Source organism: Anoplophora glabripennis, unplaced genomic scaffold (assembly GCF_000390285.2).
Source record: "Anoplophora glabripennis isolate ALB-LARVAE unplaced genomic scaffold, Agla_2.0 scaffold215, whole genome shotgun sequence".
Taxonomy (NCBI): Eukaryota; Metazoa; Arthropoda; class Insecta; order Coleoptera; family Cerambycidae; genus Anoplophora; species Anoplophora glabripennis.
Genome location: NW_019416309.1, coordinates 354,080 through 380,475, shown reverse-complemented (window position 1 = coordinate 380,475; position 26,396 = coordinate 354,080). Strand labels below are relative to the sequence as shown.

General features: G+C 33.5%; 4 protein-coding genes across 4 annotated transcripts; 2 read left to right on the top strand and 2 right to left on the bottom strand.

Moving 5' to 3' along the window:
* Nucleotides 1–5: 5 nt before the first annotated feature.
* On the bottom strand, nucleotides 6–481 carry LOC111691296 (ribosome quality control complex subunit 1-like; the record flags this gene model as incomplete). The annotated part of the gene is given in 2 exon segments (XM_023454025.1): nucleotides 6–131; nucleotides 203–481. Coding segments are annotated over 2 exon segments (264 nt in total), but the record flags the coding sequence as incomplete, so codon positions are not given.
* A 533-nt stretch (nucleotides 482–1,014) lies between these two features.
* LOC108912187 (zinc finger Y-chromosomal protein 2-like) lies at nucleotides 1,015–4,612 on the top strand. Its single transcript, XM_023454018.1, has 3 exons — nucleotides 1,015–1,455; nucleotides 1,630–1,955; nucleotides 2,060–4,612. Exons 1-3 carry the CDS (start codon nucleotides 1,174–1,176, stop codon nucleotides 3,321–3,323), a joined length of 1,872 nt encoding a protein of 623 aa, XP_023309786.1. The 5' UTR covers nucleotides 1,015–1,173; the 3' UTR covers nucleotides 3,324–4,612.
* Nucleotides 4,613–6,175: 1,563 nt separating this feature from the next.
* LOC108916825 (syntaxin-7) lies at nucleotides 6,176–8,547 on the bottom strand. Its single transcript, XM_018723130.1, has 6 exons — nucleotides 8,390–8,547; nucleotides 8,198–8,329; nucleotides 8,075–8,144; nucleotides 7,520–7,767; nucleotides 7,333–7,463; nucleotides 6,176–7,216 (listed from the first exon to the last, which is right to left on the bottom strand). The coding sequence occupies exons 2-6, from the start codon at nucleotides 8,304–8,306 to the stop codon at nucleotides 6,965–6,967; spliced, it is 810 nt and encodes a 269-aa protein (XP_018578646.1). The 5' UTR covers nucleotides 8,307–8,329; nucleotides 8,390–8,547; the 3' UTR covers nucleotides 6,176–6,964.
* Nucleotides 8,548–8,977: 430 nt separating this feature from the next.
* On the top strand, nucleotides 8,978–24,700 carry LOC108913730. Its single transcript, XM_023454016.1, has 13 exons — nucleotides 8,978–9,105; nucleotides 9,392–9,528; nucleotides 9,587–9,710; nucleotides 13,330–13,698; nucleotides 13,756–14,116; nucleotides 14,172–14,432; nucleotides 14,513–14,641; nucleotides 15,365–15,390; nucleotides 15,850–16,218; nucleotides 16,276–16,636; nucleotides 16,692–16,952; nucleotides 17,033–22,548; nucleotides 24,658–24,700. Exons 2-12 carry the CDS (start codon nucleotides 9,453–9,455, stop codon nucleotides 21,533–21,535), a joined length of 6,840 nt encoding a protein of 2,279 aa, XP_023309784.1. The 5' UTR covers nucleotides 8,978–9,105; nucleotides 9,392–9,452; the 3' UTR covers nucleotides 21,536–22,548; nucleotides 24,658–24,700.
* Nucleotides 24,701–26,396: the final 1,696 nt, after the last annotated feature.

The window sequence follows — 26,396 nt, the reverse complement described above, 5'->3', positions numbered from 1 at the left end:
CCAGATTTTTTCTTCTTCTTTTTCTTTTTCCTTTTTATGTCATGGGAATCTCCTCCTTCACATGATTTAGCAGCCTCTGTTTCATTATCATCTTCTTTCACTTCGCTTTCAGAATGGGAGTGTTGATTCAACTTAGAAAAGAGTGGAAGAAATGAAAACTTGTACAATGTTATTAAAAATTATTATATTTTAAGTGACATACCAAGTCATAACGATTTATATTTAACTGTTTTCTTCTTGCTCCTCCAGATACAGGAGTATCTGTCTCTGTATCAGATACTTCATCTGCTAATTCTTTGTCTTTATCACCTTGCAATTTTCTTAAAACTCGTGAGGACATGATTACTTTGTAATGAAATAATTTAATAAAATGTGGGAGTAAGTAATTATTAAATAACTTATAGCAGTATTAATTTTGTTTTGACGTATGACAAGACGACGTTTTCAAGTGACACTTCTGTTTTCTTCTTCTTCACTTCTGTTACTTATTTACTATAAGATGGACCATTGTCGCAGCACCCAGAACTATTTTAAGTCGACGTGATCGAGCTGATTATAAACTGACCGTAGACGTAGATAACAAAATAACCGTGTTTTTTTTACCTGAAATCTCAGCTAATCTCAGTTATTCTGAATGCTGATTGGACAATTAAGTGACACTTAGTGAGATCTCAGGTAAATAAATCAAGAGGAATATTTAAGCGTTCTCTAAATATTGAGTAGCTTAAATAACCAATGATCTAAATAACGAAACAGATAAAAATATCAAATATCTTTCACTCTTTTTAAAAAATTTGTAGCTTTAAATCACAGCAAAATCATTGGGTAGTCTACTATTACTATACGTAACTAGCGTATATAAGCATAGCTTGCAATCTTAAAGCTTTAACCTAAATTTAAATTAGGGTCTACGAGCAACGAATTAGGGTAAAAATCGTTGGGTTAGTTAGTAACCCGTGGTTAACAGTTGGCAATACAAATATAGCTTGACATTTGACAATTTGATCTTGACAGACAGCTGACATAACCTTACTTAAGAAATTGTTTACAGTTTTACACAATAATAAAATGTATTTAGATAATAAAACTTAACAGTCGCCATGTATTAATTAGCTAAATGTTGAGGAATTTACATTTAGCACAACTGTCGTATAATTTGGACAAATTATAAATATGAAAGTTAGAAGAAAGAAACGAAAAATGATGAAGATTGAAAATTCAGATCCTCCAGTGAAGGATGAAACGGAAGAAAAGGAGGATGAAACGGAAGAAAAGGAATCAGTTAATAACGAAGAAGTAACCGTCCCTTTGACTGAGAGTACTGAGAAAACTGACCCAGTCGAAGTGGAAAAAAATTCGGTGAACATTTGTAGATTATGTCTCGTTTTTATTGATGATAACTTTGTACCACTGGAAAATATTCTTGCAATGCTTCAGATAGTTTTACCAGAAGTGGTTAGTATCTTAGTTTAACACAATACATGTAGGTCATAGATTTATTTATATCAATTGTTTAATAGTCGAGACAAGCTTGAATTGTTTTCGTTTAAATTACAGCTAATGATAATTTACTTATATGAGTATGTAGATAGGCATTATATATTAACATGAAATAATTTTTCCCCATAGGATCCGAAAATTACTAAGAAACCTGTGGTTTGTCAATTGTGTTGTGAATTTCTTGAAAAGGCATCTAATTTTATGATAAATAGTTTAAATGTAGAACAAAAAATTAAGAATTACTACAATGCAGCTAAAACTGAGGAGGAAATCGATTTATTTAATGTGTTAGAATTTGCTTTTCCTAAAATTGAAATGGATAGCAGTATTATTAATGGGAATGACTCACAGTATGACGATAACGGTGATTTTGTTCCAACTGACATCTTGGAAGTTAAACAATCAAAGGACGATGAAGAAGCCTCTAAAGTTGATGAAGACATCAAACCAAGACCGTAAGTTTTATTTTTTTAGGAGTAAAGTATACTGGCACATTGGTCCATCTGTATGAGGCAAGACCATTTCAATTTCTTGATTTTTTATATAAATTTTTTTTCAGGAAACTTCAAGTGCGTGCTAATTCAGACGGTATAACTTATTATAATTGCACGATGTGCAGTTTTAAAACAAAATATAAGTACAGCATTAAAATTCACATGACCATGATGCATACAAATCCGGACGAGATTATCATGTACTCTTGTTCTCTTTGTTCTTTCCAAACAAAACACAAACGATACTTGGAAACCCATATGCTCGTCCACAAAGATCCGGAACAATGTACGATGCACAAATGTAAAATATGCTCTTTCAAAACAAAATTCAAAAGCTACATGAAGACGCATATGCTAATCCATAAAAATCCGAATGAGATCACTATGCATAAATGCCAGTTTTGTCCCTTTCAAACTAAACATAAGAAATACCTGGAGACCCACGTTTTGATCCATATGAGTCCAGATATGATCCCTATGCACCGTTGCGTCAAGTGTGATTTCCAAACGAAATCGAAACCTTATCTTAAAACCCACATGCTCACCCATAAGCAACCGGGGGAAGTTCCTATGTACCAGTGTAACGAGTGCAGTTTTCAGACCAAGTTTAAATACTATTTGAATAGGCACATGATAATACACAAAAATCCGGACGAAATTACTATGTACAAATGCGAGCAATGTTCCTTCCAAACCAAGCACAAGAAATACCTGGAGACTCACAACACCATCCACAAAAGCCCCGACGAGTTGATTATGTACTCGTGCACGTTATGCGAGTTTCAGACCAAGTCAAAAGCTTACCTCTTCAAAACTCACATGCAAATCCATAAAAGTCCAGACGAGTTGATCCTCTTCAAGTGTGAATTGTGTGCCTTCAAAACTAGACACAAGAGCTACCTGGAGACGCACATGCTGACACACAAGAGCCCTGACGAGATAACCATGCACACCTGCGCGGAATGCGACTTTCAAACGAAATTCAAACATTACCTCAAGAGGCACATGCTCATCCATAAGGCACCTGACGAATGCGTCATGTATAAATGCCAAGAGTGTTCCTTCGAGACCAAACACAAGAACTATTTGGACACTCACATATTATACGTTCACAAGAGCAAGGACGAAGTAACCATGCACTCGTGCACCCAGTGCGACTTTCAGACCAAATCGAAGGGTTACCTGAAAACCCACATGTTGCTCCACAGGAGCCCCGACGAGATTACCATGTACAAATGTAAGAGGTGTAGATTTAAGACTAAACATAAGAGTTATCTGAAAACTCACATACTTCACATGCATAACAGGAAGTGGTTATACAAGATTTAGGTGGGGGCGAGAGTAGGAGCTTCAATGTGGACCACTTCAGGTGATGCTGTACTGTTAGTAGCCCGTTATTTTATTTTATTTTTATTTTTTGTAAAGTAGGTACCTCATGCCTGCAGGGTTGGTATGTTACGTTTGGAAACTACGTGTGCTAAATATCATGTCTCATAATGCTCTAATAATTGGCCTCATTTATGGACCAATTGAGGCTTCTCCTATTTTTGTTAACCCCCTTACTAGGGTGATATTATTGCTATATTTACTTACCAGTTTATGAGTCTTTAATTTAATGTACCATGGTTTTTCTGGTTGTTATGCCATGGCCTTTATACATATATTGCACTTCCTTAACCTTAGCTAGGAATCATCGACTTGCCCTTTTTGTTCTCGGGCTAGGCTCTGTGGTATCAGAACCCCTTGGTCTGCTCTGGTTCTTATTGTCAATTCTAACGCCGCATCCAATGCTTCATTGTTGCCATCTTCAACGGCTTCATCACGATTTGAGTAACAGTTGACCCCTGAACTGTTCCGTCTGTAGCAGAACTAGAATGAAGGCCTAGGAGTTCTAATAGCGGGTCTGACCCCACAGAACCTAGTCTAAGAACAACAAAGGTAGGTCAAAGATTCCCAGTTAAGGCTACGGAGATACAATGTAAGTCTGTCTTCTCCATAGAAAAAATAAACTGCCACTTACACTTTTTTCGAGCCAGTTAAGGAATATTGCAAAATAAAAATAATCAAACGAATATTAAATGTAACATAACCACTACAGTGTTAAAGAATGTTCTTTAGTATGGGATGTTTTCTAATATTTTGTTTGTATGCTTTTATCAAAGTAGTCTTATTTTTTTATAAATTTATTTATTGATTGTTATTTACAAAATTCACTTCAAGTGGTCCCAATTATACTATAGGATTGGATATACATGAAACTTCTGATTTTCTGCCTTTACTGATCTCACTTTTAACAAATTGTGAGCCAAAGTTCCAAAAACCAAATCGTTGAGAATTTACAGGAATGAGACTTTTTTTTAACTATTTAACTTTTTAAACTTAACCGTTCCTACTTTTTTTGTTCTAAAAATTATTTCACGAACATTTTAAACGATTTTTCATGACTGACACAGCCACACAAAAAAAAGTTGTACTTTTCATGTGACATGTTATCCGTAGTATTTTTTCCTCCTGATCACAAATCCAGTGTCGGAATTGAGCTATCAAATTACAGGAATTTTCTAACCTCAAAAAACAGGTCGAAAATAGCAAATATTCATGAAAAAATGTTAGGAAAAATACAAAAAATTTTTTTTCTATATTCATGTTAATTTATTTGGTTGAGACCCCGCCGAAAGTGAATCCGCGGTCAGATTTGATGATTCTTTTTCTAACCTCAAAAAAATGGATCCGAGTTCAATTTTGCAAAATTGAAGATGGCGGATCCAAGATGGCCGAACAATTTTTCAAAACATTCGCGCCAAATTTGGTATGCGGGGATTTTCGGGGTCGTTGATCACGGATCCGAGGTCAATTTTGCAAAACTCAAGATGGCGGATGACCCTGAAAACCTCCGTATACAAAATTTGGCGCGAATGTGTTATTTTTTTATAATTTGGTCGGCCATATTGGATCCGCCATCTTGAATTTTGCGAAAAGAGACCTCGGATCCGTGATCAGCGACCCCTAAAATCCCCGTGTCCCAAATTTGGCGATTTTTTGATGACGTGATTTTTTTTGTATTTTTCCTAGCACTTCGTGAATTTTTGACCTGTTTTTTGAGGTTAGGAAATTTCTGTGATGTGATAGCTCAATTTTGACACCGGATTCGTAATCGGGAGGTAAAAATACTCCGGATAACATATGTCGCATGAAAAGTATAACTTTTTTTTGTGCGGCTGAGTAATTAAGTAAAAATAAAATCATTACTTCTAGTAGATTTGTCTTCTAAATATGTTTTACTTCTTTCAACTCGCAGGTGTGACTAAATACTTTGTACAGAATTTTTCATTGAAGTTATTTTTTTTTTTATTTAATGTGGAAGAAATATAGAAAGCTGATCTTTTAGAACTAGACATTTACATCACTTGTAATGCTGCAATATGTTCAAATAAATATCATTTATTAGTAACATACATAAGAGTATAACTCTGTAACAACTAAGTAAACATTATTTTACTGACAATATTCGCATATTGCGGCACTCTTAAATGTGCGCTAGTATTAAATTAAAATCATGAAGAAGTACGGTTAGTTACATTCTTCATCAGGGCTGATATCGCTCCTCAAAGTTCCTTCGCTATTCAGAGACAACATTTTGTGGGACATAAATTATTATATCACTACTTGGAATACGATAAATATTACTTTTTTAACACAAAATTATTAATTTATCAGACCTTGATTAACATCGATGTTAATTTCTTTGTTGTTCCTCTTTGTTTTAACAAAAGTCAAAGTAAAGAAAACACTATGTTCCGCTAACGAAATAGAGGCGTAGTTGCTGTTAACTCTAGTTTTAATTCTTTTAGCTATATATTCTCGTGCCATGTAATTTACATTTTATTTATATGAATTCATTTGCTTTAAAGTACATGTATTGGAATATGTGACTGTTTCGTTTTCTGTTTTTGTCATATATAGTATGCTATATACAGTGCTGGTCATTTCTCGATTACGATGCGGGGAGGATAGAGGGAGCCACTTTTATGGTCGTTANGGCTTTTAAAACGAAAATATTCAAATTGATAGCGGCGATACAGCGCTTTGACAGATGACGTTTAAGTTCATTTGCTATACGCTACGCCCTACGTCCAAATTTTCAGAACCAACTTGACCATGTTTTTATTAGAACGCTCGTTATTTGTGTATGCTGCTCGAATTTAAACTATTTTTTCTATATCTTTAATACCCAAGGAAAAAAATTTTTTTAAGTTGGATTTTCCTTGGTTCAATATCATAATCTCTGCGTTATTTTTTCTCCTTGTGGTTATAAAAAAAGTTTCAGGCATAAAACTGAAGTGAACATAATAAAAGAATTACATGAACGTTTCGGCAATGCTGTAAATCGAAGAAAACCTTTTCTAAAAGCGGTTCTGGATAAGTGGAGCAATTATTTATACGAACTAATCCAATTTGGAACATCTTTAGGCATACCTAAACTTATTTAAATTAAAAGATTAAAATGAAAACTATAAAACATCCTGTATAAGACCCATCACTATATTTCAAAGTTAAAAAAACTTAAATAATCTTAACATTTGTGAAATTTAGTAATTCCATTCAGAAAATACTTATTGACATAATTCAAGGATTTTAATCTAAGAATTCCAGTTTTTGAGGTTTGTTTTCGTCAAGTTACCTTTTTAATTAAATCTTAACCCCAGTGTACGCGCACTTAGTACAGAAGAAACATGCTAGCAACAAAAAGGTATTTGTGTAACAGCATAACAAAACGTTTTGGCACTAAATCAAGCAGACGTTCCCAATACATCAGAAATACAAAATAACGTTTCGGGTATGTACAGATTTACAGAAGGTTTAAAATATACAGCTCGTATTAAATATATTTGATATTGCCAACAAATTTTAAATAATCTTAAAGTTATAGTGAATGTAGATATAGCTTACAGACAATTAAAATTTTTACCTTAGTTAGAAGTCTGCCAAACGATTATAATAATGATCACAGTTAATATTACAGCACCGATTATGGCCAAAATTAACTTCTTCCTTCTTACTTTGTTTTTGTAAGTGCTGGCTTCGCGTAGCTGTTGAGCTCCCTGTCTCACAAAATCGTCAGTCCTCTCTACGCTAGCCTCGATGCTGTCTATGGTTTCACCTTGCTCGTGGACCAGCGTTCCTAATTCTTTGAATATCTGATTCACGTCGTTTATATCACTCTGTAAAACATAGCAGTTGTAAATGTGTTCAGTTTATGCAAATAAAAAAAATTACTTACTCGTCAAAACTGTAATACTAATAATAATCAGTTACATCCGCGATAAAATATATTTACCTCCAACTGTCTAATAGACTGCTCCTGCTCCTGTAAAGATCTTAAATCAGCCTCTTCCTGTAACTGCAACTGTTGTCTTGCACCACTATCTTGTAACTCGATAAGTTGTTGATCCTTACTTTTATAACCAGCTGCAAAAACATTCATTCTTTTAAATGTTAAACATTTTTGTATCTATTTGACTTACGAAGATGTGGTTCACTGTAGGCCTGAGCTTTAGCTTTGTTAACCTGCTCTTTTTCCTTTGAAGCTGTACTTCGCTGTACTTGCTGAAACATGTTCAGTGTACTTGTAAATTCATCTTGTAACCTTTCCCTCTGCATTTTCCTTTGCCGCTGCTCTGATTGTGATAGTGCAGGTTGTATCGCACTAAGATCCTTGATGTATCCATTAGTATCTTTAACGAGTTGTTGAGTGTAATGCTGGATGGAATGTCTAAAAATATTTCAAATAATAATAAATAATCAAATTAACATACACATAATGAACAAATTAGACCATACATTTATGACAAGTTTAGACGTTTCGGATTAGACATACTGCTTCCAAATTGTAAATAAAAAATTTATCAAAAGAAGATAACCATTAACTAGCAATTCAATATGGTTACATGGTTCTATCAAAATATATAAAGAATGCAGTTAAAAAATTACAAAGCGCACCATTTTGTTTTTAATGATCACTATCAAAAATGACAACAAATGTAAACAGTTCTTTCTCAAATAAATGCAATATTACTTACAATTGTTTCCTTAATTCTGGAGAATCCTGATGAGTTCCAATTTGATTTACCATTCGCTGCATAGAAGAAACTAAAATATTTAGGAAGTTAGCATAACACGGAACAAAAAAGCCTTTTACTAACCATTTTGTGATATTTTCTGAATACTTGTTCCAATAGTTTGGGAGAGCTTCTGGAAGTCTTGCTCTCTAACCTGCACACCATTTTGATAGGAGGAGTAATTGCTATCCATATTTAAGCGTTTATAACACAGTTCTAAAATCAACAATTACACCATTGTTACAATACTACTTATGTACAAGGAAATAAACCTACCTCAGTAAATCATTCAGATATTAAAATTAGAAAATGATAAAATAATTTCAAGTTTAATCCCTCCACCAATCAATATTTTTTTGACGTAAATTGGTGATTCATTCTAGTTTATATACACTTATCTGAGGAAACAGAAAAATATAAACTGACAGATTAGACAAATGACAGATGTCATATGTCACGTGTCATTATCCACAAACTAGTAATTTTGTTTCTAGTTCTGTTTTGTGGGAAACCTACTTACCGAAGTACATAGTTCCATGGTCAACCATAAGGTCCATGACTTTAGTCACTAAATTGTGTTCCATCATGTCGATTCCTCCCTTGAGCCAACCATATTTTTAATTTCCGTTTTGAAACGTTTATAACCCGAGACAACCCTACAATTGGTTTTATAAGCTTCATACTACTATGTTTTTAACAAAATATTTATAAAAAAAATAAGTAACATGAAAATTCAGCACCGAATTTAAAAATTTATGAATTGATGTACTCGCATATCTAACTTCTAACAACTGTTGACAACAGTGATAATTTTTGATATTTATTGCATTGGCAACATTGTACAGAAGGTGAAGTATGCTGAAGTCGAACGTCGTTGTACTAATGATATCGACATATTTTTGTGTAAAAAGTTGTGTGTTAAGTAGGTAATTAAGTGTAACTAGTGTTTCTTCATATATCCAATGATATTTGGAAATTTTGGAACTTATTGTGTAAGTGATTGCTTTTTGTACGCAAGGACAAGATGGTCTAAAAGTTCAGCTGAAATTGCTCCCACCGGTCGCCATATTTGTTATTTTCATTATTTAACGGTGTTCATTAATTCGTATTATTTTTTTTTCCGACTATATTAAATATTACTATTACTTATTCGCTGTGTTATTATTATACTTATACGATTCAGAAATATCTTAACTTTTATGTTTTTTGAGATGTTCTAAAAGCTTAAAGGGATAGTAGATAGTTTGTAAACATTATAGAAATAAACTTTAATTCCAGATATCATTTGTAAATGATTAATCTTAATAGAAGTAATTGTGGATAAATTATTACAGTAAAGATGAATTCTGAACCATCTTTACCCTTACATACTAAAATTAAGGAGGAGGAGGATGCATCCAATATTATAGATTTAGGTAAGTTGCAAAACGTTATATTTTTTTTTGAGATTAATACGTCTACATGTTTCAACAGATCTAGATAAAACACCAGAAGATTTAGTGCATGAATGGGAATCAAAGGTGCGAGTGAAATTTAAAGAATGTGCTATCGTTGAGAGTGAACACAGTCTGGACATACTTATGAAGTGGTACATTAAGTAAGTACATATTTTATATTCACATTGTTATATTTGAAGCTTTTCAAAAGTGCCTGTTCTATGATTTTATGATAATGAAATAAATTATTATTATTTCTTAATGACATTCTTGATATTACAATAGTGAATATTAATGTGGCTATTCGTAATGATAAGACTTCATGTTATAACATTCTGGTAGGTTGTCAGTAGAGTGAAATCACGTGTTTTACATACTATAAAATAGAATTTTTCATTTAGTTTACTTACAAAAATTATATATTTGATACGTGTCAGAATTTGTATTACTGGATCTTAATCTAGTTCTTTAATAATATTAATCTACTTCAATGTTTTATGAAAAAAATTCTGCAAACTATGCTAGTTGTCGGTCAGTTTATTCTAGTAATGCGATGCTACTTTTAGGTGATATTTTTCTTTATATAAGTAATTGGTCGCTATGTGGCCGAAGTTATTGAATTTAATATTCTCTAGTGCCCGAGAACCAGCAAAGGCTGAAGACAGGCGGAGCCACCCAATATATTTTATTAAATATAAGAGACGCATGTTTATTCAAAGTGAGTTAACTATTATAAAATAATAGTTGGGAGCTATTATGCCATTTATTGTTTTTACTTCCTATTGTAAATTGTTTTATTTTGTAAAACTTCTAAGAATAATTTTACTACATTTTTCTGGCACAGCTTTATGACAAAATTTCTGTAAATTTTATAATAGCATAAAATGGTAAAAATCAATTGCTAGATTTTGGTAATATAAGGATGAAAATAAAAATATGGCTCAAAACGATACTTTATTGATGAAATAAAATCAATATAGACCAATAGCCATCATCTAAAGTTTTTTCATAATATAGCAAAATAATGTCATTGGAAATATATGTTTTCTACTCTCGGAATTGAAGACTGGTGCAAGAAGGCGATAAGTAACAATATATGTTTTTTAAGCCAATATTTTTTGTTATACTATTTGGCTAAATAGGCATAACATTCATATCAATAGAGATAATATTCCTATAAATATTTGTATATGGTGCAAAAATGGGATTTGTGAATGTGTTGTTTTATTTTTAAATTTACTCCAAGTGGAAGAAGTGGATAAGTCATTTATCTTTCTGCCTACAGAATTATTACTTGCAAAATAATATTTAAAGCAAACAAATTGCCAAAACAAATATGAAGTGTGAAAAACTGACATAATGAAATCCGACTATGTATTTATTTCAAGAAGAGTGAAATAAGTGTATTAAATTAAGGTCCACATTTTTTCACAGATGGTTGTTTGATTTTATCCTGATGAACCGTCATTGCAAATAACCGAGTAAAATTATTTGTGTGATATTGTTTAAAATCTCAAAATGGCACAGTAAATTTTAATGTTGCAACAAAGTCAGTTTTATCATTATTACATTGTCAAAATATATGTTTATTTATTGATTTATTTTATTAAGTTTTCCCGAGTTTTGTTTGTATTTATTTTTGTTGGGTTTTATTAACATTCATTAAAATTTAGTTTCTTATTCTTAAGAATACTCAATGCTACCTTATATAAAAGTAATTAACACTAATTTTTAATTGTGACGTAAATTGACCTGCTAGTGTGTTTAGCAGTGAGTGATGTATCTTATCTGATAAGAAATTTCAAGAATTTAACAAAATCTGGAATTATGTAAGACATTCTTTATCTACGCTTGGTGTATAACTTAATAAAATTGTGTATTACTACTTAACATATTAACCCTCCTGTTTATATATAAATTGCATATTTTTTTGCTTACCTCATCTATCAGTGGTTATTATTATCATTTAGAATGTTACCTAGTTATCAACCATAAACCTAATGTAAGCAATAATAAAATAAATACAACATCTGTATGAAATACTTAAAACAATAAATAAAAATTATGTTTAATAGATATTTATAGGTTTTTTCGGATACCGAGAATTTGAAATCAAAAGATGTCTTGCATTTTGGAAATCGAATATTTGATACCTGGCCACTGTTTTTAATTGAATAGTCCAAGCAATCGAGGCTCAGGCATAACATTTAAAGATTAACATATTAAAGGTTTATTAACAATGTTTATCCAAACATTTTTCCTACAAATTGGATTAAGATGATTACACTTTTTGAAAAGTCTTTCTGTAACTTCTTTCAAGTCAGCTTATGTAAATCGGAAATAGGTTACATATATAAATGTGAATCAAATATTGCTACTTTTAATTGAGTAGTTTCTTAGAAATGAACGAATAGAATTTACAAAATTTGAAAATTCATTTCGTCATCCAATTGCATTATTGCTTTACACTTAGGTTTTGCAGATGTTGAGTGTATAGGGAAAATAAGGAAACAATTTTTCATACATCTGTAAGCGCAGTAGTAAATACACCAGAGGCAGATTATTTTTGTTAGTATATGCTATTAAGATTGTTCGACAAATTTTTTTATTTATTACAGATTAATAACATTAGTAGAGACTGAAATATCACTTATAGAATTTGTAAAAATGCACTATTTTTAATTATGATTAGTCTGTGCTAACAATCTGTGATATTTATAGTCATAAATAGTTTACATTTTAAGAAAAATGCATAGTTATCTTCGATTATGAATATCCTTTGAATATTCATACGAAAAAATCAAGGGTTTATTATAATTTATTATATTTTAATAAATCAAGAAATCTATCTCTGGTTATATCCGACAAAACACAGTTTTGGTGAAATAAATAACACTACCACCAAAATAGGATGTGTTGCTTTGGAGTGAGTTCGACACCACTGCTTAAAAGTATTATTATTTGCATAGCAGTTTCAGCTGCTGTTTTAAAATATTTTGTTTTTTTGGTCATTTTAAAACTTACGTAAATGACAATGAATGGAATGGAAATTTTGGTGCCATGTATAGAGGTACTATATTTCCTGATAATTTCTATCAAAAATGAATATCTTAATTTAAATGTTATACATATATTTCAAATAATCAGAACATTAATGTAAAATTAATTTACTGTAGCATTAATAAAATTTAACTTGGAAATAATCTTATGTACTTTCTCAAAATTAACGCACCATTAAAAATGGTTTTCTCGCAAATGGCTAATCTGACCTTGATGGTCTTTTTTCTAATTATAGGGTTTGTTTTCCAGTTACGACGCTAAGTTAGAAATTTTTATTAAAACTATAATTTTTAGTTTACATAGGACACAATTTTTTTTTCTGAAATTTAAAACACATCCTACACAATATCTCTTCCCTGTATCAGTTATACAAGTTTTCTCCAGGGTATAAGACAGTTTTTCATGTTGGCAATACATTCAGAATGAAGAATTGATTATAACTATTCAGTTTTTTACAAACTTCTCGACAAAACAGGAAAAGTGCATGTTTACATGTGTGCCTATATTTTCTGTGATATTTCACTGCAAAGAATTAAAACACGAAAGTTCATAAAAATTTTGAAATAGAAGCATTTATTTCAAAATTTTTATGAACTTTCGTGTTCTATCGTCTTATTAAAAGTTTTGTGTATAAAACTTAACACTTGAGGGGTTAACAACATAACTGAGAAATAAATCTATAATTAATGTATGTATTGCAAATAGAATTTTTTTATTTAGGTTGATAAAAGAAGAAGCTGTAAATTTGGAAGACTTTCGAACCCTGAAAAAATTCGTAATGAATCATTTGCTGTTCCTTAAACTTTACTTTGTCGAATTAAATTGTTGTTTTGTGGATAATTATTTAGATAACATGGAGGAAATATTGTCATTTTATGTGAATGTAGAAGTAAAATTGTTACCAGCGAAGCAGCAAAGTGGTAACAAGCGTACTTATAAGAGAATTCTTTCTTCGTTGTGCCACCAAATAATTTCTGTGTTAAATTTGTATCTTTTGAATAGAGAAGACCGAGTTTGTCATGTTGTAATGAAAGTGAAATTAAATTTACAATCGGGCGAGAGTAAGGACTTATTAAACATTCTTTATGGGTAAGGATTTCCATTAGTTTGATAATTACAGTTTATTTTTAATGTTACGTTCCTCAGGAATTTTTTAATGAAAAGACCCAAGGAAAAATCGGATTTAGAATTTTGTCGGGCGTACATTTTATATCAAAAATGGAAAACGATCAGGAAACCAGACGACTGGGAGAAAATGGACGAAGTTATGTATAATTTACATGAAAGAACACCCGATTCTATAAAATCTAGTCCAATTCTGAAGCAGATCCTTCTTCCACAAAATAACTCCATCCTCGACACTTTGACTCACATTTCTGAAAAACATCTAATTATTTCAGAAGAATACTTTAAGTATATTAAATCCAATAAACTTCACGAAGATAATATAATAGCGTCGGGAATCGACGACATTGAAATACAAGACGATGATATTATTTCAGATCTAGTGAGTTGAATAAATTAGAGTTGGTAAATATTTACTTTATTTTCAATTTTTATAGGTCGGAGACGCAGAAGATCAGGAGTTCGAGGAAGCTTATAAGATTCATGTAAGAAGTATGTCATGTCTATACTTGGAAAATATCAGAGGGTCGCTTGAAGCGGTGAATATTAAAGAGGAAAATGAGAGCGATGACGAGGATTGCCAGATTGTTGCGGTGAGCTCCCTTGGAAAAAATCGAGATGACGCAGACATGGTTCACGAAATTTTGGAGGACGATGATATGGAAATAATTTACATGACAAAGAAGGACGACAAACAGGTAAAATGTGTCGAGTAATCATAGAACTGTTGTATGACTTAAACCAGTGTTTTATTTAAATCGTTTAATTATGTTTTTAGAATGCACCTCAAGAGGACAAAGGGAAAGGTTCAACATTATCATTCTTAGAATCCATTAAAGTCTCGGAATCTAGAGATGTTTCTATGGAGAGGGTATCCTCGTCGACCAGTAACGGATACGCTTCTCNTGTTAGTATATGCCATTAAGATTGTTCGACAAATTTTTTTATTACAGATTAATAACATTAGTAGAGACTGAAATATCACTTATAGAATTTGTAAAAATGCACTATTTTTAATTATGATTAGTCTGTGCTAACAATCTGTGATATTTATAGTCATAAATAGTTTACATTTTAAGAAAAATGCATAGTTATCTTCGATTATGAATATCCTTTGAATATTCATACGAAAAAATCAAGGGTTTATTATAATTTATTATATTTTAATAAATCAAGAAATCTATCTCTGGTTATATCCGACAAAACACAGTTTTGGTGAAATAAATAACACTACCACCAAAATAGGATGTGTTGCTTTGGAGTGAGTTCGACACCACTGCTTAAAAGTATTATTATTTGCATAGCAGTTTCAGCTGCTGTTTTAAAATATTTTGTTTTTTTGGTCATTTTAAAACTTACGTAAATGACAATGAATGGAATGGAAATTTTGGTGCCATGTATAGAGGTACTATATTTCCTGATAATTTCTATCAAAAATGAATATCTTAATTTAAATGTTATACATATATTTCAAATAATCAGAACATTAATGTAAAATTAATTTACTGTAGCATTAATAAAATTTAACTTGGAAATAATCTTATGTACTTTCTCAAAATTAACGCACCATTAAAAATGGTTTTCTCGCAAATGGCTAATCTGACCTTGATGGTCTTTTTTCTAATTATAGGGTTTGTTTTCCAGTTACGACGCTAAGTTAGAAATTTTTATTAAAACTATAATTTTTAGTTTACATAGGACACAATTTTTTTTTCTGAAATTTAAAACACATCCTACACAATATCTCTTCCCTGTATCAGTTATACAAGTTTTCTCCAGGGTATAAGACAGTTTTTCATGTTGGCAATACATTCAGAATGAAGAATTGATTATAACTATTCAGTTTTTTACAAACTTCTCGACAAAACAGGAAAAGTGCATGTTTACATGTGTGCCTATATTTTCTGTGATATTTCACTGCAAAGAATTAAAACACGAAAGTTCATAAAAATTTTGAAATAGAAGCATTTATTTCAAAATTTTTATGAACTTTCGTGTTCTATCGTCTTATTAAAAGTTTTGTGTATAAAACTTAACACTTGAGGGGTTAACAACATAACTGAGAAATAAATCTATAATTAATGTATGTATTGCAAATAGAATTTTTTTATTTAGGTTGATAAAAGAAGAAGCTGTAAATTTGGAAGACTTTCGAACCCTGAAAAAATTCGTAATGAATCATTTGCTGTTCCTTAAACTTTACTTTGTCGAATTAAATTGTTGTTTTGTGGATAATTATTTAGATAACATGGAGGAAATATTGTCATTTTATGTGAATGTAGAAGTAAAATTGTTACCAGCGAAGCAGCAAAGTGGTAACAAGCGTACTTATAAGAGAATTCTTTCTTCGTTGTGCCACCAAATAATTTCTGTGTTAAATTTGTATCTTTTGAATAGAGAAGACCGAGTTTGTCATGTTGTAATGAAAGTGAAATTAAATTTACAATCAGGCGAGAGTAAGGACTTATTAAACATTCTTTATGGGTAAGGATTTCCATTAGTTTGATAATTACAGTTTATTTTTAATGTTACGTTCCTCAGGAATTTTTTAATGAAAAGACCCAAGGAAAAATCGGATTTAGAATTTTGTCGGGCGTACATTTTATATCAAAAATGGAAAACGATCAGGAAACCAGACGACTGGGAGAAAATGGACGAAGTTATGTATAATTTACATGAAAGAACACCCGATTCTATAAAATCTAGTCCAATTCTGAAGCAGATCCTTCTTCCACAAAATAACTCCATCCTCGACACTTTGACTCACATTTCTGAAAAACATCTAATTATTTCAGAAGAATACTTTAAGTATATTAAATCCAATAAACTTCACGAAGATAATATAATAGCGTCGGGAATCGACGACATTGAAATACAAGACGATGATATTATTTCAGATCTAGTGAGTTGAATAAATTAGAGTTGGTAAATATTTACTTTATTTTCAATTTTTATAGGTCGGAGACGCAGAAGATCAGGAGTTCGAGGAAGCTTATAAGATTCACGTAAGAAGTATGTCATCTCTATACTTGGAAAATATCAGAGGGTCGCTTGAAGCGGTGAATATTAAAGAGGAAAATGAGAGCGATGACGAGGATTGCCAGATTGTTGCGGTGAGCTCCCTTGGAAAAAATCGAGATGACGCAGACATGGTTCACGAAATTTTGGAGGACGATGATATGGAAATAATTTACATGACAAAGAAGGACGACAAACAGGTAAAATGTGTCGAGTAATCATAGAACTGTTGTATGACTTAAACCAGTGCTTTATTTAAATCGTTTAATTATGTTTTTAGAATGCACCTCAAGAGGACAAAGGGAAAGGTTCAACATTATCATTCTTAGAATCCATTAAAGTCTCGGAATCTAGAGATGTTTCTATGGAGAGGGTATCCTCGTCGACCAGTAACGGATACGCTCCTCTTCCTGGGACAAATAGTTTGGTAGAAACGTCAAGTAAAACAGAAGTTGTAATAGCAGATAGCCCCATGTCAGATTCCCTCAGACAAAAACCATCACCGGAAATTCCTAATATCGACACAGTAACATCAGCAGCTGGAACAGAGCCATTGCAAGAAGTCACTCCTGTGGAATCGGAACTAACTGAGAGGAGAGACGATACGAACCATCCATCCAAAGCGAAAAGTGTGATTGACGTTGGAGCTGTTGAGGACGTGTCGGAATCTAACCCTAGTCCCACCGTAAAGAAAAGTGTCGTCAGTATAGAAACACAAACCGATGAATGGCCCATGGATGAAGCTAACGACAAATCGTCTTCATCGGAAAAACATGCCGATCAAAGCGGTATATGCAGGAATTATTATTATTATGGCCTCGACACGCCTCCTTCTGATCAGCTTCCCGACGAACAAATTCCCCCAGTTCCAGAATCTGCAACATATCCCAAGGTGTACGCTAACATCGTAAGATCTCACAGTCCGAATGAAGCTGATAGTCTTACCAAAGCAACTGAGACTGATCGTTTGTCACCTTCAGTGGACGATAATGATAACGATGATAACAGTAAGAGATCAGCCGATCTTACACCAAATTCAGTAGTGCAAAGTGAACCGTGTTCCTCGAGAAGCATAAATGAGAATAGCCCGAATTTTATAGAGGCAGAGTTTATACCAAATGTTGCACCTAATACGAGGAAAAAACATAAAAATTTGGAAAAACCTCTGGAAAATAAGACAAATCGTCTAGATTCGACAGATATTGAGTCTAATACCAAGAAGAAACGGAAAAGGTCTAAAAAACCTCCAGAAAATAATGAAATTAGAATAGACACAATATTTACGCCAGATGTTGAGCCTAATACGAAAAAGAAACATAAAAAATTGAGTAAACCACCAGAAAGTAAGCAACAACTTTTAAACACATTATTTACACCAGGTGTCGAGTCTAGTGCGAAAAAGAAACATAAAAATTTGAATAAACCATCAGAAAATAATCCGAATCTTCTAGAAGCGTCGTTTATATCAGACGTCGAGCCTAACACCAAGAAGAAACGTAAAAAATTTAACAAACCACCAGAAAATAATCCGAATCTTCTAGACGCAGAATTTAGGCCGGATATTGAGCCAAATACGAAAAAGAAACGTAAAAAATTGAATAAAACGCCAGAAAATAACCCAAAACATCCATATGCAGCATTTACACCAAACGTTGAGCCTGAGATGAAGAAGAAACGTAAAAAATTACACAAACAACCAGAAAACAGTCCGAAACGTAAAAAGTTTAATAAAACACCAGGCTTTGATGATCCCTGTTCTAGTCGCCGAAGTACCTCACCTAGAACTCTTCCCAACTGTGAAGAAAATCAGGTGCAACACGTTTCTAACAATTTTCAGTCGAACGATTCAGTGCCGGTCGGCGAAGGCAGAAGTTTTCCTCAAACACACACCGACCTTGAAAACATTTCCTCACTCGACATAAGCACAAACGCTTACCATAAGACTGCCGATACGAGTAGTCGAGCGAATTTACGTTCTCCCTCACCGCTCAAATACAGAGACAGTAATATCCACGAAACCTCAACAAACGTCCCTTGCACTTCGCTCGATGTCGTCATCACTTCTGCCGAATCCAACAGTACCGTGTTCAACGAGCAAAGGAAGTCCGCAGATATATCAAACGCCTCGCCGGACGTCACTAGCACCTCAATGGACGTGCAAGATTTCGGTGAAACGCTCTGTAACGGAGAAATACACATCGAAGAATCCCAACTGGTGTATCACCACCTAAGTGTCGATACGACGCATAATGAGAATTATTCCTCGGAAGAGTACGTGGAATACGCCGAATGCAGCGGAAGTGGGGAGTTCAACAACGAGAGCGTGACGCAGAGTAATATAGTGGAGGATGGGGAAATCTACATCGAAGAACCCGTTTTGATGACGAGCGGGGAAGAGTTCACTTACTTTGTGCACGAAACTCTACCTGTAGGAGCGAACGTAAATATATACAGCGAAGAATTATCGCCTAATAGTCACGTCGTTGACGCAGATCATGAAAGTGCTAGGACTGAAACGGAGAAACACGACCAGCCTGCTGTTTCTCTCAAAGAATTAAAAGTGTCCGTAGAAAAGATCAGGTTAGGCCCCCACGACCGCGCCGACATTAGCTCTGTCGACGAATTCTCTAAATTTGAAGAGAGGGTGCAGCAATGGACCAAGTTGAGGGAGACGCACGATTTAGATGAAATATTCTGCGGACCTGTCTCCAAGATAAACGAGACTAGTAGCTGTGTTAATCCTGATGCGAATTTTGATCTCTTTAACTCGAAGCCCTGTAATTCCGCTGTACAGAGTACTAGTGAAGTAACATCTCCCCCGTACGAAGCCATTGAGGATTTTAGGACTTACTTTGAAGAAAGTAAAAACAACGGGGAAGACGTCCCCTCCACATCGAGCAAAGCTTACGCGGATGAAAATATCGCGACCACCAGTGCCATAATTCCTGATCCGCCTCATTCTACCGACAACAGTAAAGTCACCGGTCTATTAATACCCAGGACGCTCGAAAGTTTACAGGATGTCGGTGAAACTTCTGGTTCTGCCGTACCCTCCGATGATTCGGTCTTAAGTCCTCGTAGCGTAGAGAGGACTAAGAGTAAAAACACTAGAAGGGTACATATTGACGAGGAAGCCAGAGAATTTAAGGAGAGACCAGTGAAAATTCACCAAATCGGAGTTCTGCGGAGTATATTAAAAAAATCCTGTGAAAATTTAAAGGTGGAAGCGGTGGTACCCAAAAGCCGAATTCCGCCAGAGCAGATGAACCCGAATTCCTTAGAGGAATACGGCATAGCGCCGGACGATGTCCTTCTTCAGAGCATTCCGTGCGTTTCACTGAGTAGGCTCGGTGAAAACGTAATCGCCAGGTGGTTGAGAATGAGCGAAATAGCGTTCAAACTTAGGCAGTTACGGCAAAAAACTCATAACGGACCCGGGAAACCCATTAAAGTGGAGTACGACAAACAGATCTCGCCTCATATTAATAATAAAGACATGGTGCAGTACAACGCTAATGGTAGAAAAGTGAAAACGCCCCTCCCTGATACGTTCGGGCAGTGGAGGACTGCCACCGTCCCACAAACACAATCTGACAGGCTCGATGAAGGTACAGTAACAACTAACCTTAATGATAATGATTCCGCTAACATTCCTCCGCAGTGTACGAAATCTTATAAATCTCTCATTGTAGGTTTCACTAAATTAAAAATTTTGAGCACCGATGTAAAATGTAGTTCCCCTAAATCTAACCCGTTCCTTCCCCAAACAGATACAAAGAGAGAGATACATCTAGAAGAATGCCCCTTGAATGTCGACGTAGTTGAAAATCTAGTAGACTCTTGTCTCGAAAAAAAATTAGATTCTCAAGTCGTCTCAAATATCGAATCAGATTTAAATTTGTCTCAAATTAACAACATGAACGAGAGCCAGCAACCCGCCGTCGTACCAGAAGTGTCGGCATTCGAGAAGACCTTCGAACTCGAGGACATCGTGAAAATGTCGCCAATACCTGCGGACCTACATAACTTAAGCCTGCAGAAATTCTCCCCAAGTCCTTGCTTCAGTCCCCAGTCCGACGCCTTCCTTACCGACGCCTATCTCCTAGACAAGCCGGAAATGGAAAATACCGTCAAAATACGAGAATGTGACGAAACCGAAGCGAAGGAGGCCAAGGAAGAAGCCAAGTCAGAAAACGTGCCGAAACCGGGCATAAACTTACTGGAAAACGAGGCCGAAATTCGGCTACCTCTTAAAAAACGCAAACATTCCGTGGCGAACACGAAAGAAGAGACCGTCGAAGACGATAATTTCATGGGTCCCGATTTGGTCGAGGAAATAATAAAGAGGGCCAGGGCAGAGGAAGTCGAAAAGGAGGACATAAGCTACCCGGCGAAGCCCATGATTAGCATCGCCGAAATCCAAGAGAAGTTAGTCGAGCCTCCGCGCGTATTTAAAACTCCCGCGGAACGTAAGGAAATGCCTCCTCCGCCACCTCAGTCCTACCCAAGTCCCATCGAAGCTCCGAAAATCGTAACCGAGCAGTACAATAACCACACTTACAACAACCCCACAATAAACTATCACATGAACAACGTACCGTACCCGTTTTTCCCTTGCGCCAGCTTGTCGTATTTCCCTCCCATCTTGTTGCCGCTTAACAGCACGACGACGTTCGACATGAACTTGATGAACACTCAACAGCAATCGTCGGCAGTCCTACAAGAACAGACTCCCCGCCCGAGGAAGGAAAGGCGGTCCAGGGGACGGAAGAGGAATACGTAAACACTCGAACAGTGTACCACGCACCCGTTTTATCACTGTGATAGTTTACTTTTGACGTGGAAGTTGGTGAACGCTCAAGAACAACATACGCAGGAACCGTCGATGGTAACACACGAACAAACGTGCTGTTGAGAAGAGAAAGAGAAATAATAAAAAATAATATTCTAATGATGTACCCTCTCATTGCGTAACGTACCGTGTCTGTTTTCCCCTCGTTCCAACTTACTGTATTTCCCCTCCCATTTTAATACCAACAGCTCGATTCGGGGAGCTCAGCAGCAACCATTGACGGTGACACAAGAACTAGTTCGTCGTCCGAGAAGTCGAAGAAGAACAAGAAGATTAGTCATTTAATTAATTTTGTTTTGTTTTTAATGCTCAGTATTTAAATATCTAGTAATTTTTAACTGGCTGTGAATTTTCCTCAAGTAGTTTAATTTTTTTTTTTTATTAAATTTTTTCGTTGATATACATTCGTTTTCCGTTTCGAGAGAAGAATAACGAAGACGACAGGCAATAGTAGGACTGAAGAGAAGGAAGAATAGAAGCATCACCATAATTTTGCTGTTTGTTCTTTTTTTCCTATAATATATATAAATGTTGCATTTAAAGTTTTGAAATTTTATATTGTTGTGGGTGTAAATGTAGTCATTAATGAACGATGTTACCTGTAACTTATTTTTCTGAGTGTTAGTAATGTACATATAACTATGAATGTGAATCTAGCTACGTGGAAGACATCACCAATCAACTGAGGCATTTATTCCTTCTGTAATTGATAATTTGCAAGCGCTACATCTATTTTTCTTGGTCATGTTCCGTCTTCATGTTTATTCATTATCGTTTTTATAATTATTTTACCCCATTTAATTTTATTTTGGACGATTACCTTCAAAAGAAACAACATACCGCTCGTTACTTGTTAATGGATAGTAATAACCCCTTTCTGTTTTTTTAAGGTTTACAAGAGCTGCCTTATACGGAAAAGAAGACCGGCAAACGAAAAGGGCGCGGTAAGTTTCAAATTACTTTATTTTTGCGATTGTAACCAGTCGGAGTAGTGGCGACTGGTGACATTGAGAATATGCAATATTTGCATATTAATGAATAATGAATTTTCCATTTTAATTTGAGCATGTTTTTGTTATAATTTTTAAATCAGTCATGAAATGAGTACTAACCTCAGAAATAATTTGATTCTTCGGTTTTATACATTGCAAGTGATACTGCGCATAAAAACGAGACATTGCAAGAATCGATGAATGACTATATCGATATATCGGACAATTTTTTTTATTTTTTATGTAAAGAAGGTAGATCAAACTATTAACCACAGATTCTTTGTAAAAAGAATTTTGAACATTTAGTTTAGGCCGTGTTTCATTCAGACCCCCTTTTTTCAATACAGGGTGTCCCGAAAATAATGCAACAAAATTTAGTCATAGATTCTTAAGACAAATTCAGGGGACCTGTATTTTTTATTTTTGCCAAGTGGCCCCCTCTTTCGGAGAAATTCGCCCCTAAAAGTAGTCGTTTTATCTCGGGACCCTGTTGTACGAGAATCGTTAAATTTGGTATATAGGGGTTTTATGACATGTGGAATTGATGTTGTTATGCTTTTTGGCGGGGAACCCCTTTAAGACACTTTTTCGTGAGCCAAAAAAATTTTGTCGCATATTTGAATTTCTTGAAAATTATTAGTTCCCTTGTAATCCATTGCATTTAGAAACTTTTTTTTTTTTTGTTTTTTTTTTTGTAAAACGCTGTTTTTGAGAAAAATGGCGAATCACGATATGCATTTTTCTCGAAAACACTGGGTTTTATGAAAAAAGTATCAAGGTACAAAAAAAATTTCTAATTTTAATAGCTTTCTAGTGGACTAATAATTTTTAAGAAATTTAAATATGCGACCAAATTTTTTTGGCTCCAAAGACAAGAGGACCTATGAAAAATTGTTTTAAGGGTATTCCCCGCCAAAAAGTCTAGCACTATCAGATTCCACATGTGATGAAGCTCCTGTGTACCAAATTTAGTGATTCTGGTACACAGGTTCTAAGATATAAAAAAAAGACTATCTTAGGGGCGGATTTCAGGGGGCTATAACTCCGAAAGAGGGGTCCACTTGGCAAAAATAAAAAATACGGGTCCCCTAAATTTGTCTTAAGAATCTATAACCCAATTTTGTTGCATTAATTTCAGGACACCCTGTATACAGGTTGTCCAAGTTAAATTTAAAAAATAATTTTATCTTATTTTTTAGTTGAATATTTTCATAGGATTTTTTTATATGACAGAACATTTTTTGTGTAATATCGATTAAAAAAAAAATCAAAACACGAGCGGAGTAAATAAGGTGGAGATACCCATTACTACATTTTTTATGCGCCCTTAAGATTCATATATTGATAATCTAAAGTCTATTGAAAAAGAACCTTGTACCAAATTGTCATTGGATTGGAATTTTATACAAAAGAAAATGAATCGTTGATGAATTGATGCCATTTATAAACTTCTTGTTTAGTTCTCTTCACACTGTTTCAAAAATTCCCTTTCGAGCATTATAATTTTGAAGAATCTTTGTAGGTATAGTTTGTTTCCAGTAATAAGTATTAAATTTGCAAAAAATCACATAACTGAAAAAAAATATAGAAACAAAATTGATTAAAACGGTTTATTAGAAGGCCTAGTATCTTTGTAAGTTTTCAAACTAGTGTAATAGGAACTTATACCATCATTTTATGAGTAGAATCATTCTTTAAAGTTTTACTCTTAATTTCCTGTTACGTTTATACACCGTTTTCAAGGAACGTATTTTTATTTATATACAGTGTTCAATTTGTTTAAATAAAAAAGGTTTCTTCAAATGTTTTCCAAATCCGTAATAAAAATTGAAATTTTACAAAAAGCTGAGGTGGCACAAAAAATTTAACAGTTTTTTATAATTTATATGTTCTTAAATTGGTTTAAAAAAAATTGAACCCATCCTGTATAAACAAAGAAGTTAAGTGCTTCTGTCGATACTTTTGTATTTCACAAAATCAAAGAAATAAGAACGTAGCAGTCATTTATTTAAAAATTAACAAAATAACAAGAAATGTCAGTTATTTTTCTGTTTTTTGCAGATAGCCTCACAATGAATATTCCAACTCCAAAGAGAGGACCAGGTAAGTTAATCTACGACTGACTAAATATTTTTATAATCGAATTTTTAATTTTTAACTGAATATTTTGCTGATCAGTATTAGAAAATTTTATTGGAGAAAGTATTATCAAAATTATTCGAATTTTATAAGCATTGAAATAGTACCACGAAGGATGATTTTGGTGATGTAATTACGACACGTGTTTTCAGGGAGACCTCGGAAAACTTTCTAAAAAGTATCGGTATCGGCGAAACAACAAAGCGAAAAAGCCAGTGAGGGACTATAAGGCATTAACAAACAGTGGATACTGATAAAGCCTTTTTAAACTAGATTAGAGAATATAGTAGGATTGTCACACAAATTTAGTGCAATGTTCTGAAAGGACTAAAAAAAGTATACCTCTGTGCTGTAAAGCGTTCTATCTGTGATTCATAATTTAGAATTAATTAGTGATGTTCTCCATGTACATAGTGTATATTTGTATATAAATTATTGTAATTCTTGCTTATAAATTATGACATGTAAAGTACAAATAAAGTTTTTAATTTTCTATTTATCCTTAAAGATGTTTGTCAATCTCAAGTTACAATTGCTTTTCCGCAAAACTGGAAACCCTCGTTTCCATTTTTGAAGGGAAATTCTTCTGTTTGTTTAAATCGTATGTACAGATGAATGGTATATATTTATTTGTTTTTTTTTATATGTAATAAATATCCTTAAAATTATTAGATCTTTTCAATTGATTAAAAAGTAGCGATTTAAACGGATGTCCGTTTAAAACTTAAAATATTTCAGTCAGAGTTCTGAATGAATACTGTGCGACAAAAAAATGTGCAGTACAATTACATTAAAAACAAATACTCTGTTTGTCAGAATTAGTCCGTAAGGTCACCCGGAGCTATTTTTAAAGACTCGGAAAGAGTTTACTGATATGTCCCCTATAAATTTTATTGTCAGATGGTTCACATTTAACCGAAGAATATCTTGATGTAATTCGATAAAGAAAAATATATGTAAACAGTGTTTGAATCTGAATTGCCGTGTTTTCTCCATAAGTGTATCTATGTAACAAAATAAAACGTACCTATTGAATAACTCTTAAATTTTTACGATATACTCGTGAATATGATGTCCGTAATTAGCTCCATGTAAACAGGATTACGGGACATAACGTGGCAATACAGGCAGTATAAATCTGGCTTTTATCTTCGTTTTTCAGTTGATATCTGTTACCCACATTAGCCCAAACAGTTTAATCCACATAATTTTTATTTTTTTATTGTGCACAACAAAAAATACCTGTCGTTAATCCATATGTAGTGAGTAAATAACCTTGCCACTATTCGTGGAAGCAACAATATTTATTTCGTAGGATCTATTTAATTTCTTTCCTATTACAGTTTTTTTTTCAAAAATTTCAGGAATTAAAAGTTACTGAACTGCTGAACTATGAAATCTATTGTACGAAAATTGCTTATGACTTGAACAAGATCTAAAAATAGCTTATGATGTATTTTGATTCTGATAATTCTTAGGGATATTAAATCTGTTAAAAATAAGAAGTGGGGAATTCTTTTTTCAATGATCTAGAAAACAGGGTAAAAATTTAATTAGGAGTAAGTAGATTATTGTGAAAAAAAATTTCCCCAAAATTAGAATACATAATTTGGAGTAAAATACACTTCGCTACTAGTAATTGTAAGTATAACTTCAATAAG

Excerpts from the sequence above, each read along its gene's own strand:
- LOC108916825 (XM_018723130.1), bottom strand. The coding sequence starts at position 8,306 with ATGGATAGCAATTACTCCTCCTATCAAAATGGTGTGCAGGTTAGAGAG. Across the intron at positions 7,768-8,074 it reads CCAGAATTAAGGAAACAATT|ACATTCCATCCAGCATTACA; the intron begins GTAAGTAATATT and ends AAATATTTTTAG. Across the intron at positions 7,464-7,519 it reads CTACAGTGAACCACATCTTC|CTGGTTATAAAAGTAAGGAT; the intron begins GTAAGTCAAATA and ends ATGTTTTTGCAG.
- LOC108912187 (XM_023454018.1), top strand. The coding sequence starts at position 1,174 with ATGAAAGTTAGAAGAAAGAAACGAAAAATGATGAAGATTGAAAATTCA. Across the intron at positions 1,456-1,629 it reads AGATAGTTTTACCAGAAGTG|GATCCGAAAATTACTAAGAA; the intron begins GTTAGTATCTTA and ends TTTTCCCCATAG. Across the intron at positions 1,956-2,059 it reads GAAGACATCAAACCAAGACC|GAAACTTCAAGTGCGTGCTA; the intron begins GTAAGTTTTATT and ends ATTTTTTTTCAG.